General features: G+C 51.1%; 1 protein-coding gene across 2 annotated transcripts; it reads left to right on the top strand.

Moving 5' to 3' along the window:
• The first annotated feature begins 206 nt into the window (after positions 1–206).
• LOC128307146 (echinoderm microtubule-associated protein-like CG42247) lies at positions 207–18,202 on the top strand. Of its 2 annotated transcripts, XM_053044880.1 has the most exons (10): positions 13,164–13,213; positions 14,575–14,584; positions 14,689–14,883; positions 14,968–15,479; positions 15,549–15,698; positions 15,768–16,035; positions 16,615–16,752; positions 16,825–17,085; positions 17,154–17,574; positions 17,649–18,202. In XM_053044880.1, exons 1-10 carry the CDS (start codon positions 13,164–13,166, stop codon positions 18,200–18,202), a joined length of 2,559 nt encoding a protein of 852 aa, XP_052900840.1. The 2 variants fall into 2 exon arrangements, with proteins under 2 accessions (XP_052900839.1, XP_052900840.1); XM_053044879.1 differs by lacking the exons at positions 13,164–13,213; positions 14,575–14,584 and adding an exon at positions 207–2,366.
• The last annotated feature ends 158 nt before the right edge of the window (positions 18,203–18,360 follow it).

Genomic DNA, 18,360 nt, shown 5'->3' with positions numbered 1-18,360 from the left:
CTAACGGTAGCGGGGAGAGACCGGGATGGGTGCGTGGGGGAGAGAGGAGGGTTAGAATAGATGAAGGGGATGGCGGGAAAAAAAGGGGTGGGAGGGGGTGGATGGGACGGTTTTGTGGTGCAAAACAACAACAACAAAAAAACACACACACACACACACAGAAGCAAAAGTGGGTTAACACGAAATCCGTGTCCGTACCATTCGGGCAGGCTTCGGATCCATCGGAGACGACCTCTACCAGTGAGTTCTACGACGACGAGTACGACGACGAAGACGACGTCGAGGACGAGCGCGTACAGCAGCCGGACCAGCGGCGGCGGGCGCGGGCCAAAGGCACAACCAGCGTCAAACGGTACACCGGAACCGAGTACGACGACGGTGGGGAAGGGGAGGAGGAGGAGGAGGAGGAAGGTTTCATCGACTGGAGCGAGGGGACAAAGGGGGGTGGTCGGTTTTTGCACGGTAGCGCACGGGCGTACCATGCGCTAGTGGGCGCATTTGACGAGTCTGACCAGCCGGACGGGAACGCCAGTCCACCGTACTTTGGCCGCGTGCCGGCGTATAATGCGAGCAGGGCCAGTGGCCCAGTACCACCGACGCCCCTGCCCCGTCCAGCCGCGGTACGACCGTACGTACGGCCCGGGTCCCGGTTCTACCGTCGCCGTTCGCCGCTAGAGCCACCGACCACGGTGCACGGTTCGTCGCTTGGCTGCCTGCGCGAGAAACCACCGGCCCAGACGCGGTACGGTACCACCTACACCACCCAGCAGACGACGCACCACCAGCGGCGCGAAACATCGATCTCCTCACCGGGCAGTCCGGCATCGAGCGGGGACGGTCCGGAGCAGCGGGGGCTAGCGAGGAGCCGCTTTCTCACCATGTCCGGCGACGCAGACGCGGTGCGGACCGAGCACGAACCGGACCGTGCGAGAACGCCCCCAAATCCTTCGGCAGCGATCGGGGGCACCAATACCGACAGCGGGCCGAGCGACGCACAGCCGACGATGTCGGTCGGGGCGAACGACGCGCTGGTCGGGTCCGGTGCGAGCGCGATCGCTTCGGGTCCGCCAGTAGCATCGACTGGCTCGAGCGCGACAGCAGTGCCGTCGACAGCAGCGCACGCACCGACCAGTAACGGTACCAGCCAGCAGCAGCAGCAGAACCAGGCGAACAACAATCACAGCAACACCGCAGTGGACGGACCGGGCGATACAGGTGTGGCCGGTACGAAGCGCGAACTGAACGCGAAAGGTGCGGCACCGGCACGCAGCAAGGAGTCCGTATCGCCGCTGCCGCTCAAGCGCCTGAACGGTACCGGCGGGAAGGACACGAACAACAACGCACCCGGGGACGGACATCGCAGTCCGCTGGGTGCGACCACGCAATCAACCAACGCCAACGGGCACACCGGGCCAACGCCCACCAACCCCAACCAACCGACGCGCCCGATCGGCGGCATCAAGGGGCGCAAGGGGGGCGGCTGGAAGGCCCGCCCGGACAGTGAGTCGTTCGGGAACGCGCTCAACTCGCCGACGGACGAGGACGAGCTGCTGGCCGGCAGCCCAATAACGGTCCGCCGACAGCCGATCAACGTCAATCCGGTTATCACGCGCGATAAGCTCGCCAGCTCCGGGGGTATCGGTGCTGGTGGTGGTGGTGGTGGTGGTGTTGGTGGTGTTGCGGGTGGGAGTAGTGTTAGTGGTGGTGGTGGTGGTGGTTGGGGACCAAGACAGCGGGGCGGCGTGGTTGAGCGGGGTAGCCGGATTCAGAGTCCCGCCACCGGTACGGTGCCACATCTGCACGGTGGGCTTGGTGGTGGTGTAGGACCCGGTGGGACGTCGATGGACGTTGGGGGCGAGGGCACGACGACGCAGCCAGCCGCCGCTAACGCAACCGGTACCGCAACGGCCGCAGCCGGCGGTGCCGCCCCAGGGACAGCAGCAAGTACGCCGGGCGCCGGCCCACAACAGGCTGGTCCGGTACCGGTGAAGCGCAGCCAGTCGCGAAACGACGTGCTGGACCTGGACAGTGTACCCGGACCGTCGGGGCTACTGCCGAGCAACCCGGGCGTACCGGGCACGATCGGGGGCAATCCGCAGTCACGCTACTCAAACCTGTCGTTCTGGAAGGCGCGGCGGGTGCTGTTCTACCGGAATGGCGATCCCTTCTTTCCGGGCGTCGAGTTCCGGTTCAAGCCCGGGCGGGACATCTGCACGCTCGAGGCGCTGCTCGACAAGATCTCCGCCCGGATGGATCTGCCCCGGGGTGCCCGCTACATATTCTCGATGGATGGCGACCGGAAGTACTCGCTCGATGAGCTGGAGGACGGCTCCAGCTACGTCGTCTCCTCGTTCAAGGTGTTCAAGGTAAGTGCGGGATGCCGTGTCGGCTCGGACCCCGGGACGGGTGTCCGGGGCGCGCAATCAGGGTCAGCAAATTCGGTTGTGTCAAATGTCGGTTTCTAGGTTAGGATTCTAGACCACCCGAGACGCGTGTAACGGAGAGGCAAGCGAGGAAGACCTCAATATATCCCGTAATCTCTCGCTCCTGCTCGTGAGTGGAGGGTTCTCGCACCCTTAATGGGAAATGCAAATAGGTCACCCAGGACGCCAGGCCGTGATGCGACGCCTTTGAGGTGTTTGGTCAAACCAAACGCGGTCAGTATGTTGCTCAATTACAACGAGGGTCAAGCGAGAGAAAGAGAGAGAGGAGAGAGGAGAGAGAGAAAGAATCACAGAATGTTGGTGCGCCCTAAAATTGACCACCGGCCACCCTTCTAGCGGTGCGAACCGAACACACCGGGGGGGAGGATGGGTGGGTTGGGAGAAAAAAAAGTAAAAGTCGCCTTCGAGGGTCAAAAGTGGAACAGTTTGCATGCCAGTGATTGTGAGAATGGGGTGCGCGCTGTACCGAGGTGTTCTGTTTTTTTTTTGTTCTGCGTGCGAAGAAAAGGGGGTTAAGAAAACAGTATTATCGATTTTCCACCCCTTTGCGTTTCGGCTTGCGATGCTTTCGTTTGCTTGGACTGGAGTGACCCGAAGGATGGTTTGCGCTGGAGCTGTTGCTGCGGGGAGAAGATGTTGGGCGCACTCTAATGCATTTTTGCAATATCTTTCAATTCTTGACCGATTGCCATTAGTGTGATTGGATGTGTGATTTATCGATATATGGCGGAAACGTCGCCTCACCTCAAGGTGTGGTCGAACCCAAATTAATTTTCCTATCGCTCCTCATCCATCACAGATATTGGTGGGAACGTGTTTGTAATATTTTCCACCTTCTGCTTGGTTTTGGTTTTCCTTTTTGCCAACAGTACCAAAACCAAAAAATCACCCCCTCCGGTGGGCCAATTAGATTGGGTAGATTGCTTGGATAGGGCGGTCATTCTGGTGATCCAGTTTGAATGTCCTCCTTTTCGGACAATCACCAACATACCGCGGGATACCGCTTGGTGGCCAAGTCATTTACGACCCCCATAGTAAAAAAAAGGCCAATAATCAAGTACCACCCCACGGCACAGGCACAACACCGGGCGCAAATTGGTGTCCACCGTCCGGCGAATGGGAACAGGGTCAAGTAAATTAATTCCTCATCGACACGACTCGCAACTCGGAGTAGTTGAAGCGGGACACAAGCACGGAGGAACAAAAAATCCTTCCCAACCCCCCTCCGTCAAGAATTGTTTTGCTTCTTAAGGCACTCTAACCTCCTTTTTTTTGCTCCTGCCTACCGATTCGCACCGACTTTCGCAGCCCATGAAAGTAAGAGCAACATTCGGCGTTAGTACTCTCGAGAGAAACACGCAGCGGAAGCGGAGGGGGAGGTTAATGAGAAGAAGGGTCCCTATTTCTTTGTTTTTTTTTTGGTGTTTGTTACCACCGCCCTAGCAAAATCACTCGCTCGTGGCCGGTAGTTTGCGCAGACGTGTCCAACCGGGCAGCCCCAGGCAAACGGGTAGTGTCAAGCGCGACCCGGCACCGAGCGCTTTGTGTTGTGTGAAAGTTTGTCTAGCGCGGGGGTTTGTCGCTTGACCGGGCGCACAAGTTCACCGGAAGTGGGATCGCAGAACAAAGGCACCCGAAGAGGTGCCAGTAGCCTGTAAACCGCTTCCGGTTTTATTTCACCCACTGTCTTCTGCCGTGTTTATCTCTCCCTCTCCAGCGCTCCTTTCCTTTGTGCTCTTTGTGTGGACATGTGCGTTCGTTGTGTAGTGATCTCAATTGATGAAAATTGACGTGCGTTTGCTGGTAGGTGACAGTGCTTGATGCTAAGTGGTTGCTTTTTTTCTGTTAATATGTCAAACAGTAAATGAACAAGAAAACAAACCTTCAATCAGTTGCTATAAATAGGTGTGAATAACAATTATAGCACATTGTTTTCGTTTTCATTTGCATGTGTATCTTAAGTGATTTTTTGGTTTTGTTTTTTTATGGTATGGTTAACTGATTTCGGTGTTAGTAACGTGATGTGTCAAAAGTGACATTTACTATTTTTTGATGGCTAGATAATAAACGCTTCTACAATAATCCCTTTTTGGCCATTAATGTGGCTTAGATATGACATCTGCTTATGTTACAATAATAAAAAGCCATATGTAGCCACAATGTGTCAAAAGTGGTAAACACTATTTATGACAGTTACGTGACAAAACAGCAGTCCCACTAGCCGTCTTTACTACGATATAGTTATGGCACATTTTTTTAGTATATATGGCTAAAAGTTTAAAGGCTGGGTATACCATGGTATAGTTATAGCATATTTCTTTAGTATATATTGCTATAATTTTTTTTCATCTTTGTCAAATGTCAAATTGACATAGGATTATAGTACTCTGCTATAACATGCAAAACAATATGCTTTGACGTTTATTATTACACGATTATGCTACTTGCTTCTGATTAAGATATAAAATTTAAATAACTTGAATCTGAAAAAAAAGAATTTAATCTGTTGTTACTGTTACATGTATGTTAAATAATACAAATGAAACGTGAATTAATCGTGATAAAAGAGTGAAAACTCACAATTCCCAACGACTAGCGCACGTCTTAATGGACCTGATTGCATGTTGCCCTTCAGTCGTGCTGTAGCGGAATGTTTTGTTCACGCAAGCTGAAGCAAATAGGGTCGATTTTTTCTCCGCTTCGTACCCGAAGCAACGCACGAACTAATGGCGAAAAATAAAACATTTCCCTGCTCGGGAAACGGTCCAATCGGAGCAAAGTAAACAGTGCGATGACCACGTGTTTGGGGTTGAATTTTCCACCATCAATTTTCCCCACACTGACTGTCTCGTTCACGCGCGTGTGCGTGTGTCGGAGCGGGACGTAAATGGTACATTCGTCAGATATTTTTGGTCCTTGTTGCCAACGGCTTCGTCTCGCGGTCGGCTTTTGCTTCGCGAAACTCGGCAAACGTTCGTGCTTTGTTCGGGCAAGCCGATATGCCGAATTGATAAGTAATTCCACCGTCCGCGTTTTTGGTACGCGTTGGCCACAATCTGTGAAAATGAGCCCCAATTGAGTTCCATTTCCTTCTGTTTGTGACCCTGCGGTATAAAAAAAAAACACTTCACCCCAATACCCCAATTTTGGGATGGGTGTAAGGAAGGCAGCATAATGACCACCGGTCTTGGATGTGAAACGGCGTGTGCACCGGACGTCACAAATGACAGTCTGATAAGCGAAAAAATGGCTTTTGGCAATTTTTGGACCGCTGTCAGCATGTCTGTTTCATCCGTCACTGTCGGTGGGCGCCGTGTGGGTCCGTAAATGGACGTAAATTGCTCACCAAAGAACTGTTGAGGTTATGATTGGTGTATTTGCATTGGCACAAGGATACGGGCGCCCAGTATCTCCACCATCAACCAGGGCCACGTTGATGTTGATTGATCGACCGATCCATCCTTCAACATCCTAGCGTAACGGAGGCATGGACACTTCCGCTTTTCCAGATTGAGGTTCTCCCCCCCTTTCCAAGCTAATTTTTTTCTCTAGCTTTTGTACTAAAAACTATTTGCAAAAATGAACCCAAATTGGTCTCATTTGGGAGCGGAAAGGCAACAGAAACAGGGACACTGACTCTTCAAGGTTGTCGGAAGGTGCTAGAGGTGCTTACCATTCTCACGCCACATGTTTTATGTGTGTGTGTTTTTTATGGCAAAATTAGAGCAACACACCGGTTACAATGCGGATATTATTTAGGTGTAATTTGCGGTGCTCCGTTATCTTCTAACCTGCAACGCGACAGATGGGTTTGCCCAAACAGTTTAGCCCTTGAGGAATTGAACCAAATGAGGTGTAATCGGTTTGACGTTTCCTCAGATTGAAGACGAGCTGATTAAAATGCTGCGTGGCACCTTTATCTGTGATTCAGTTTATTGTGCGTGTGGCACGCAGGTGTATTACAAGTGATGTATGGGTTTTCCCAACAGAAGAAAAACGTTCTAAACTTTGCGCTAAGAGATGCGGTACAGTTGAGGTTCTCTTCATCAGCCACCCTAAAGCAAGCAATTGTAGATCTATCTCCTGTATTTCTAACCTTTCTTTTCTTTACAAAACTCTTCCCAGTAGCCTATAACACACCATTCTATCAATCGATCTTTCTTTCTCTTCCTCTATCTATCTTTCTCTATCTGTATCGCCGTATATCTCCCTTCCTTTTTCGGTATCCGTCCCCGCTTCAAGTGTCCATTTTACGACACCGGTGTTTCCTCCGCTGGGGAAGCGCGACACCATCGTGCAACGGTGAGTTTGTCAGCGAATTTCGTTCTCCGTTGCACGATCTGTCACACCTTTCTTTTACTACTTCTTGTTTTCTTTTATTCTCTCCAATATTCCCACACACACAAATACACACCCACACTATCTGCTGCATACACTGACGTTAGGCAAAGAAAAGTTAGCACACGATGAAGCATTTTAAAGTTGTAGTGATTGCACATGTACACGTGAGTTGCAGAACAATCGTACTACTGGAAGGGTAACTCACATTCATCCTACACAACACGCACTGCGAAGAAAACCTCATCATCCCATGTGCTCATCTTGGTTAGAATGATCTGTAAAAAAGGAATCCGAAAACAGTTAACTTATGGTCACTATTAAAGGAAATTGGTAGTCCTCAGAAGCCCAAGACAGCTTATGATACTGGATATGGGTAGTATCTTCCGAAAGACATTTGGTGTTTATATCCCAAATCCTTATAACTCTTCAAGGAAAAAACTTATTTCTTCGTAAAACTGCTTAAAATTTTCTAATGATTATCTTCAGGAATATTTGGAGAGAGCCGTCACTTCTTAAGACCTTGGTTAAGGACGTAAAGTATGCAAGCTTGTCAAATAAAGCTCTCCTCCTTCAAGTGTCTTAAAAGAATCTTCTTCGCGACATGTTACCCTTAATAACTAGGTTAAGGACATAGAGTACTGCACCTTGTCAAATAAAACTCGCCTCGTCTACGAGTCTTCTAAGAATATTCTTCAGGAAAATGTTGACAGAGTCATGAACTCTATAAAACTTGGTTAAGGACGTAAAGTTCTCGACATAATATACGAAACTCTCCTTTTCCAACAATTCTCTCTCACCTCTCCTCTAAAATCTTCCTCCAAGAATCTTCGTCAGGAACATGCTGAGGGTGCCATCAGTTGTTAATAACTCGATTAAGGACGTCAATTATTCAACCTGGTCAGATGTCCAATCAATGAAACTCGACTCATCAAAGAGTCTTCTAAGAAGTTTCGTCAGGTTACTGCAATCTTCAAGAACTCCCATAAATTTGGTTAAGGACGTAAAGTACTCGACCTTGTCCAATAAATCTAGCGTCTTTTAGAAATCTTCTTCATGTTCGTATGTTCATCCATCAACATTGGAACACGATTAGATCGCTTTAATCTCAAAACCAACTCCAACATCCGCGAGCTAAAACAGGAGTTCTGTCTGTATTCTCCAGAAGTGAGAGGACATGTCAAATTCCAGATCAGTTTAATTGAAATGAAAAACGATTGCTTTCGCAAGTTCAAATTACTTCACCCTAGAGTAAGGTCTGCAGTAAAGACTACGCTCGTAGTGACTGTTGGAAGTTTGCTGGTAACGTTAAACTTTTCTGTACGACAGTTAGAATTAAGTCCATATTCCTGTACATTCTCATACTTCTAAATAGTTATCAATTTTTCGTTATACTTTTTTTTCCAGATGAGTTGGATAATGTATCTAATCTTTTAATTGCAATATACACTTAAACTCCTATTCCTTTTTTGTTTGGGCTACCATTATCGCCAAGCAAACATGCGAACCTTGTCCTTCTAGCGTGATGGTCGTGTGTTTGATTGTAATCTTTATTAATTATCCACCCTTATGGACTCCTAATGGACCGTTAAACGAGTTCACGCGTGTATCTCTGTGCCCTAGGCAAACCCCAATCAATCAAAAGCCCTACAGCTTGCAACTTTGGAACGATTGCCAGCAGCAAAACAGTTTTCGCTGCTGCACACGTGGCGTTGCGGTGAAACAAAATATCCACACCGTGACCAGCCACGCGGAGGGAAGCGTACATTTCCGCCCGGCCGACATCCCTGTCCGGAAGAGGCGGGACAAGGCGTGAAGGCGAAATTCTGCAAACGCGCTTCATTAATCATATTTCGCCATCGGTCTTGTACAAAATTTTGGGCCACGACGTTCCATTTTTAATGATTTTCGTTCCGCGCTGTAAGCGAGATGCCCTTGCGGTGTGGTTCACTGCGTCACAAACCTTTTCGCATTGTGTCAGCATGATCATATTGGGGTGAAAGTATAGCAGAAAATGGCCGATTTGGTCAGTTTTGGTGCCCTGCCAATTCTCGTCCAAGGGCTCTCTCACACACACACACATACACATCATATGTGGCACATTGTTGGCGGCCGGGACCAACGCCAGGATCTGTCGTGTGGCACGCGCCCCGGTTTTTGAAATGAGGTCTGAAATTGCTCAAATTTTCACCACATCCCTCAATGTTTCGCCTTCTCCCAAGGCCACTTTCATCGCACTGTGTACTTGGTGATGTGGTTTCTTGCACGGGACAAGGAAAGTAGTACCATTTGCGAGAGAACGAGCGAGAATGAGAGTGGTAGGGTGAGAAAGAAAGAGAGAACAAGCGACGAGAGAAAAAAAAAACCGAAAGGTGCAAAATTTAAATACATTATACATCGATGGCGCTTTGCGGCCCGGGGGGCTGTGAAATGAAATCGATGGCCTACCTTTAGGCGCTACGGTCACTTGGGTGGTAAAAGGCGTGCATGTCAATAACGGGCAACGTTGCTACTTAATCATTCGAAGGTCGCAACACAAACCGGACCGGCAAACAGGGGAATGGAGGGGGGTTTTTGAGGTTGATATCGCATTTCGATCACGCCATCATGTGCCACCCTTCTTTTCTTAACCTCAACCCCCCCCTCCCCCTCCCCACTCACCCCTTTTCCACCATCGAAGGAAGTTCTTTGGTTGGGCACATAATGACGGGGCTGCACTTTCACTGCAGTCTTGTGCGGGTTAGTTTTCTTCGAGGTCCTGGCCGGGCAGTTGGCCCGGGCTAGATCTTATCCGTGACCTCGACCACCCATTTGTTCGGTCGGGTTAGAGGGGGGGGGGAATGGGGGGGGGGGAAACTCCACTCATCCGCTCAAGCCGCACAAACGGTGTGCGGAAAATGACGAAGGCCCTGCTGCACGGTTGCGAATGGTTTGAAATATGGGTGGTGCGATCACCACCGATGGCGATGCCGGAGACCTTCAGGAAGGTGTCCGGAGTGCCTGGGCACAACGCAAACCCGAACGAAAATTTATTGTGGCCGTGTGGGCCACCATCGGTTCTTTGACGCGTTACTGACTGTTTTTTTTATTGTTGTTTGGTTTGTTGGGAACATCTCTCCAGAATTCTAAACATTTGCACCTCATTTGTTTTGCAACCCTCTCCTGTTGGGGGTTGGTTTTTTTCTTGCCACCTCGGAAGATGCCGGATTGCAGCACGCCTCCAGACGTCGCCGGAACGGGGACCGGAAGAATGTGCGTGCGTGCACACACCGTAATCGTGCCGCGCGAATGCTATTAGATAATGAGCCTTTCTCATTTCTTTCTTCTCCGCTCGGCCCGGCGACGACTTTACGACTCCTGTGCACCCGGGGGGGAAGATAGACCCCCGAGGGAGTGGGGCGGGATCTGTCGTCCATTCGGAATGTACAGTTTGGAAGGCATTAGCATTTTATTGATTTCCACACACAACGGCCCGGCACGAGCTGGACCCACTCAAACATTGTGTGGTCAATGTGTGTGGGATTCCGGTCTCCCACCCCACGGTCCGGTGGTCCGACTTCGCGTATGCCCAATCGATCCAGCTATATTTGTGCTCCCCCTTTTCCAGCCACGGCACAGAAGGACGGAAAGGTCGGAAAGGGAGGAGGTTGTCCAAATCGATCGGATTTACCAGGCACTGTTTTTGTTTCCTCTTCCTTCGCCAGGCCCTTAACTTAGGCCGTGCTCTCTCACATATTTCGCTAGTCACTCAATTTTCGTTCAACAAATAGCCAAACTGGAGCTTTACCTTTTACACACACACATTTTTCTTCTTTCCTCCGTTCTGATACACCCGCCGAAGGTCGTACTTATTTTGATCACCTCCAGCAACAAGAAAAAAGTCCTCGGACAACACCAGCACCCGACCGGAACTCGCTTATCGTCGCTTGTTTCCGAGATATATTGTAATATTTACATCAGGCATTAATTAGTTGACAATTTTTGGAGCAAGGTACTCCTCTGGTCTCGCTGTGCCGGGAGTGGCCCCACTGGGGAAAAAAAAAACTTCGCCCTGAAGGTCGCCTTTAAGTGACCGCACGCTCACACTGCCCAAGGAGCGGGTGACCGCCGTACCGAAAAAATGAAAGATGATTCTTATCGTGTCCGGGAAGGAAGGGGGGGTTGGGAGGGGTAAATCGTCCTTAAATTACCCTCAGAAAAGGTTTTTCGGGTAAAAGGCGTAGCAGGTGATTATGGGTTTTTGGTTGCGGGGTCGTGGCAACCTCCCGGCACCATTTTTGCGACCCACACGACCATTCGCCATTTTGTTGTTGTTGTTCGGTGATACCGGTTTTTAACAGAAGGTGAGGGGGTGGGTGGTGGGAGGGGGTGGGTTATGGTGTAGATGTGGGAGAAAGTTTTCAATTTGTCGTTTGTCTCGTCTAACCGCACATTCCAACGCGACACTTGCATTCGTACAGCGTCCTGTACGTGTGTGAATGAATGAATGGGAAAAACCCCGAAACAAATTTTCCACCCCAATACCGCACAAAGAGGTAAGCAAAACAAAAAAAAATGAAGGCGAAATGTTTCAGTTAGATTTTGTTTGGTTATTTCACTCTTCCTTCCCATTTTTTTTTTTGGACTGAACAAAACAGACACAACAAAGGCATTTTTGTTCGGCGCACAGGGAAGGGAAGGAGGGTTGAGGGTGCAGGAAGAAGGGAAATGAAAAACGAAACTGTTCCTTCCGTTTGCGTTTTTGTTGTTGTTATTGTTGTTTTGTTTCTGTCGAGTTTTGTTGTTCGCTTTGCATTGAAACCCATTTTTTAAATGGTGGTTTGAAACGGTTTCTCGTCATAATACATCGTTGGCAGATATTTACGAGAGAAAGCGACGAGGGGTGGGTGGGGGGTGGGGTTTGGAAAGGAAAGAAAGCCGAGATCGACCCGTACGATGCAGCACACGAGCACACGAAACGTTCCGAAACCCAAATGGTTCCGTGGTCCCTTTTTTGCCACGAGCGAAGCGAAGAATAAAAAAAGCGTTGAACAATTTAAATTAATTCATTCCTATGTGGCACTTTCCCGCTGGTGTGGATATAAATGAGGATTCTTTACAACGAAGTAATTCGAGTGAAGGAGGGAGGAGGGGGAGAGTTTTTTCCACCCCACCCCCTTTCCGTATGTTGTTTCCAATTCGCTAAAGATCCACTATCACACAAGTAGCGGTGACCAGCATTACCGCACATATGTCACGCGCACTAAACGAACCCCTTCATTAAAAGGGAGTATAAATTCCATCACCCCGCCCCCGGTTGGTGGTTGTTTATCCACCATAAGCGTAACGGTACGGCACACAAACAAATGATAACAGAGTGGGGTTTTTTTTTTTAACAGACGAGCTTAGAGACGAGCGTCCCCACCATCACCATTCGTTAGTGTCCTTGCGAGTGACGCTTAAGACAAGGGGTTGGAGGGATGAGCGAAATGGGGTAGAAGTGGTAGAATCTTATGCTCGGTGCCTCATTATGCTGTCCTTTCACTGTTTGCTCCCCCCCTCCCCACACTAACACACGGCAGCGCCTCATCAAGGGACACGCATCACCGTGTGTGGCATATGTGGAAGGATTATGGCGGGTAGGATGGTGAAGCAGGAGGAGGTAAGGAGCGGAAGGGAAGCAGTGGAGACATCACGCGGCCGTGTCGAAACAAAGAACGTGAGCAAAGGTGTCGACTTCGCTAGAAAGTCACTGCGAGAGTTCCCTTTGCGTGTGTGTGTGTGGTTGTGGACGTCCACACGAACCGAAGTGGACCCGAAGCGAAAGTTTGATATCCTTTCCTTTTCCTGCATTCCTTCCTTCCCTCTATCCCCTCAGTTTTCTTTCACCCAAACCAAGCGAATGGCCGTGGAATGTTGGGGCAGGAAAATTAGCAATTTTACAATTCATCCAAAAACCACCTCACCCCCCCCCCCCCGCCTCCCCTCTGGTAGTTGCCATCGGTACGAGCTCGAGCACCTGGCAGCGGCTGGTCCGTGCTCAGTCGAGGGCAGAACGTGCTCCAGTGCTGACCAGAAGCCTAGCGTGACTGTACCCCGTGCTGGTTGTTGGGTCTTGCGTGTGCCCGTTTTTTTTTTGCAATCTTGCTTTTGCGATCTTGCGGTGCTTGTGTGGTGACTACTCTCAAGTTGTGCGTTATATGTGAACGGTATACTGTGTGTGCGTGTGTGATTTATTTTGTGGAATTGAGTTGATTTTGTTCTCGACGTTCCAACCAACCACCACAACCGATCAACCCTTGGTAGCCTGGTGTGCCGATATCCTGGTGGGCGATGCCAGTCAACTTCAGCGTTGCCGCGTAATAACATCGTGCGAAACCATCATCACCGCTTCTGTCGCGAATGTTCGACAGCGAGGAGGAATCTGCGTTCGTCATACTGACCGCACCGATGTATCATCCGCACCATTATGGAGGTGGTAGCATCGGAGGCATCTACAGTCAGGTGCGGTGGCATAATGCGTGGGCCTGCTAGCTAGGCTGTGGAGGCTAATTCTAGCAACATTCAACCGGCGGCAGCACTGTCAAACTTGCAAGCATTCCTGCTGGGGTATCGCACGTACTAATTCCAGCATTCGATCGGATCTCAACCGCTCCGCTGGCATGGAAAAGTGCGAGGAATCGAAGAATTTTTTTCGGTTTTGCTTGTTGTAAGGATGTGTGCTTTTTTTGCCATTGTGTTACGACCTGGAGTGGAGTAGTCCAGTTTGTCGCAAAATGATGTCGCCTGCTTTCGGTACTTTAAAGTAGGTTGCGCACACCAACCTCCTCGAACCCCCATCCATGTACCCAGTGCTGTGACAAATATATGTGTGGGTGTAGTACAGAAAGTTGTTCCTGCTGGAAAGTTGTCTACCCGTATTCTTGCCTTTGCTTGCATGGAGAGAATGCCTTCTTCCAAAAAGGGTCGGTAGTACCGTGGCTACGTCTATCACCACCACCACGGCAAGCGTTTCCGGTTTATTGCTGGACGGAGCCTGTGAGCGATGGCCTAGTGACATCAAATAATGGAGGGCTTTGCCGTGATGGGGGAAGGGGATCGAATAAATTATGCTCCCGCAAAAGGGAGGTATTTCAACTTGCGAAATGTACACACCGCCGTACGTGGAGGACGGAAACGTTTTGTAGTAGTAGTCAGCGTCTTCCAGAGCTGGACAGTGTGTTGGACATTGTTTGGGGCGTATGGATTTTTGTTGTTGTTTTGCTTGTGTGCTTTAATTTGTACTCGAGACATTTTGCGCTGTATTTAAAAGCAGGCCTCGTCGATGGCGTGGCAGGAAGAAATGGTAGTACTACACACGCAACACAGTAGTACAATTAATTTCCCAAGACGTCACCCGAAAATTGTAGGGATTTAGACGAGCAGAGCTGTGGACGCTCTTATTTTGGGCAAAGGGTCTTTAATATCCATCCAAAGAATGTACCACCCTTCATCAGCTGCGTCAGCAGCACACGTCCGAAATGGTTGCAAAATTACTGTATTTAAGTCACCGTTGTGTGGGGCGAATGAATGACTTGAGGGTCGATTGCATGTCGATAGCTCACGTCACGGTGCTCGAGAATCACACATTCCCAAGGACTACCTTGGGCGCGTGGCACCCCCCCGAGAAGACCGTTCGGGCACGGGATATAAAAATTAAATAGGTGGGGGAGAGTCAAAACAGGCCACCAAGGTGACGTAGCCCAGTAGAAAAACTGCAATAAACAAACGTCGTTAAAAGCGCGTAATGTGTTTTTGCCCCACCCTCCGTCAGCTGCAGCTGGGCGAAGGATGTGTTCGGTGCGGTTTAATAAGGCCTCTTTCTTTCTCTCGTTCTTTTTTTTTCGTTTCTTGTTTTGTTGGAATGAACTCTCGGATCACTTCGCAGCCGGCCAGTTACGGCAAGAAGAACGGCGTGTGGTACGCATCACCGGGCAATCAGGGATGGGGGAGCGGTGCGGGCCCGGGCCGACTGGGCCGTAAACCGTCCGTCACCGAGGTGGACAACATGCCGTCCGGCAGCCTAAAGCCGAGCGCTGGGCGCGTTATTAGAATAATCAACAGTCACGATCACAGCGTACAGGTACGTGGCACCCGATTGGTTGACTACTGCGACCTGCGCACTGCGCGATGTATTGTACGTTGTTCTGCCTCTCCCCAAAATCAGTGTCGCGTGCTGCTGAACCTGCGCACATCGCAACCGTTCGAGGAGGTGCTGGAGGATCTCGGCCAGGTGTTGAAGATGATCGGAGCCAAAAAGATGTATACCAGCAACGGGCAGGAGGTGCGCAGTTTCTCCCAGCTGCGCAACGAGTTCGCCGAGGTGGAGACGTTCTATCTGAGCAACACACCGTCGCTGCCGGTCGGTGCGCTCGGGCCGGGCGTTATTCCACCGTCACCGGGGCGTCGTTCGCGGTCCCGGCTCGGCGGTTCCGTACCGGACGACCTGTCGAAGACGACCGCCCGGCAGCGTGCTCGCAGCAAGAGCCGCCCGCGGGTGTTGTACGCACCGGAGAACGAGCTGGTCCGTGCTTCGTCCGACTATCCGCTGCTGGACGCGATGAAGGAGGAGCCGACGCGCATCACAATCCGCGGACTGCGGCGTACGTTCTATCCACCACTGCATCATCCGCCGATAGATAACGCACCGCCCGATAAGAAGCTGTCCCTGTTTTGGGTGTAAGTAATGAAGGATGAACTTGTGTAGTGACTCTCTTACATAATTGTACCACTTGCTTACCTCTTTAGACATGGTTACCGTGGAATTGATTCCAAGCGCAACCTTTGGGTTCTGCCTTCCGGTGAACTGTTGTACTACGTCGCTGCCGTTGCCGTGCTGTACGACCGCGAGGAGGACGCTCAGCGCCATTACACCGGCCACACGGAGGACATCATGTGGTAAGCGACCTCGTCTGTACCATCGACAACCCTTTCTCTCTCCCTCTCACACCTAATAAACCTTCACAGCATGGAGGTGCATCCGTCGCGGGAACTTGTCGGCTCGGGACAGCGGGCCGGCCGGGACCGGAAGTCCCAAGCGCACGTGCGCATCTGGAGTACCGAGTCGCTGCAGACGCTGTACGTGTTCGGTATGGGCGAGCTCGACTCGGGCGTGATTGCGGTCGCCTTTTCACAGCTGAACGGTGGCAGCTACATCCTCGCGGTGGACGCCGGTCGCGAAAGCATCCTGTCCGTCTGGCAATGGCAATGGGGTCATCTGCTCGGCAAGGTGGCGGTAAGTGAATGGGGTTTTTTTTTCTCTACCATGTACCATAGGCATTACGGGTCGACCTAAATTCTCCAAACCAACCACCTCGCACGTTGCTGCATTCGCGTGAAAGACAAAGTTTTTCTCGCATTTTTTTGTTTTGTTTGGTGTTTGTTCCAAACCGCATGTTGACGGTTGTTGGGAAAGGCATAATTGAAAACTTTTCGCAACACTTTAACACCTTCGGTGCATGGGACCGGGGGAAAGGGCCAGCAAAATATAGCGTGTCGGTTTGGAAAATCGGCGGAAACCGCGTTGGGAAACTTTTTGGGCACGGCTAATAAAGAACTCCCTTCGCGGGAGAACTCAACGGACAGGGTGGAACCTTCATCACCGATGGAAGCACTATCCTGTAAGACCTTGTTTGGTGTGGAATTCTGCTTACTCGCGAATTCGCGACGGGTTTTGTGTGTGTTGTTTTTCACACTTCCTGCATTATGCAATAGTTTTTTGTTTGTTGGAGCTTATGTGCCCCAGAAACTGTCACTATTGATGCTATGCTGTGCAGTAGGAAGGTAAATTCTTCCATTTTCTAATTGATTGCAGACCCTGCAAGAAGGTATCTGGGGCGCTACGTTCCATCCGCTGGACGATAATCTACTGATCACACACGGACGAGGCCATCTCGCGTTTTGGCACAGACGGAAAGACGGTTTCTTCGAAAAGACAGACATCATTAAGCCGGTAGGGAAGAATAGTAGTTGGACCAACTCTCTTAGAACCTTCGCACTCATGCATACGTCCCGTATCTTGCAGCCCTCAAGAACATTTGTAACCTGCGTACAGTTTGAGCCGGATGGCGACGTCATAACGGCGGACAGTGACGGTTTCATCACGATCTACAGCGTCGACGCGGACGGTGCGTACTTTGTGCGCATGGAGTTTGAAGCCCACAACAAGGCAATCAGCTGCCTGGTGATGCTGTCCGAGGGTACTCTTATATCCGGTGGTGAAAAGGATCGCAAGATTGCCGCCTGGGACTCGCTGCAAAACTACAAACGCATTACGGACATTAAGGTAGGTCGATGTGGATGGGGTCGTGAACAGTCATGGCATAAGGTTGCGGTTTTGCTGTGTTGTTCCAGCTACCCGAGTCGGCCGGAGGTGTACGCTCGATATACCCACAGCGACCGGGAAGGAATGATGGTAACATCTATGTCGGTACGACGCGCAACAACATCCTGGAGGGATCGCTACAGCGGCGCTTCAACCAAGTCATCTTCGGACACGGCAAGCATCTGTGGGCGCTGGCAGCCCATCCAGACGACGAGGTGTTCGCAACCGGGGGCCACGACAAGTATGTGGCGCTGTGGCGTCGCCAGAAGCTGATCTGGACGACGTCGGTCGGGTACGAGATAATCGCGCTTGCGTTCCATCCGTACGGTGCCGCCCTGGCGGCCGGCAGTTCCGAGGGACATCTGATCGTGATAAACGCGGAAAATGGCGCCACGATGCTAACGATCCGTGTCTGCGGTTCGCCCCTGAATGCGGTCGAGTTCAATCAGGGTAAGGGAAACGCACTGCTTGACGGAATGATCGGGAGGCGCTAATTCTTTGGTTGGTTGTTGTACTCCCTACAGTCGGTGACATGATAGCGATCGGGTCTCAGAACGGCAGTATCTATCTGTTCCGAGTGTCACGCGACGGGTTCTCGTACAAGAAGATCAACAAGATCCGGGGATCGCAACCACTGACCCATCTAGACTGGAGCAGCGAGGGCAACTTCCTGCAGTCGGTGACGGTGGACTTTGATCTGCTGTTCTGGGACGTGAAGTCGCTGTCGCCGGAGAAGAGCCCGATCGCGATGAAGGACGTGAAGTGGTTGACCAGCAACAGTACCGTCGGTTTCCTGGTGGCCGGTCTCTGGAACAACCGCTACTATCCTGCACCGTCGAACACAATCATCACGACGACGGCCCGTACCGCGGCCCAGGATCTGGTGGCGGCCGGTGATGCCGACGGGTATCTGCGCCTGTTCCGCTACCCGTGCATCACACCGCGGGCCGAGTTTACCGAGGCGAAGGTATACTCCGGTACGCTCGCCTGCATCAAGTTCCTGTACGGCAACCACAGTCTGGTGACGGTCGGTGGTACCGACGCGTCACTGATGATCTGGGAACTAACCGAGGAATAGCCACTGTGGCCGCCGTGGCGCACCGGGGTCGGCGTCGCCGCAGCCGCAGCCGCCGGGTCTCCCTCACCAGCAGGTAATCCTAGCACCGTACTACCCGTACCCGTAGCAAGCAACCATCACCATCATCCCCACCATACCCATCATCGGCCGGAAGCAGT

Source organism: Anopheles moucheti, chromosome X (genome assembly GCF_943734755.1).
Source record: "Anopheles moucheti chromosome X, idAnoMoucSN_F20_07, whole genome shotgun sequence".
NCBI lineage: Eukaryota > Metazoa > Arthropoda > Insecta > Diptera > Culicidae > Anopheles > Anopheles moucheti.
This window is presented reverse-complemented; position numbering and strand designations above follow the sequence as displayed.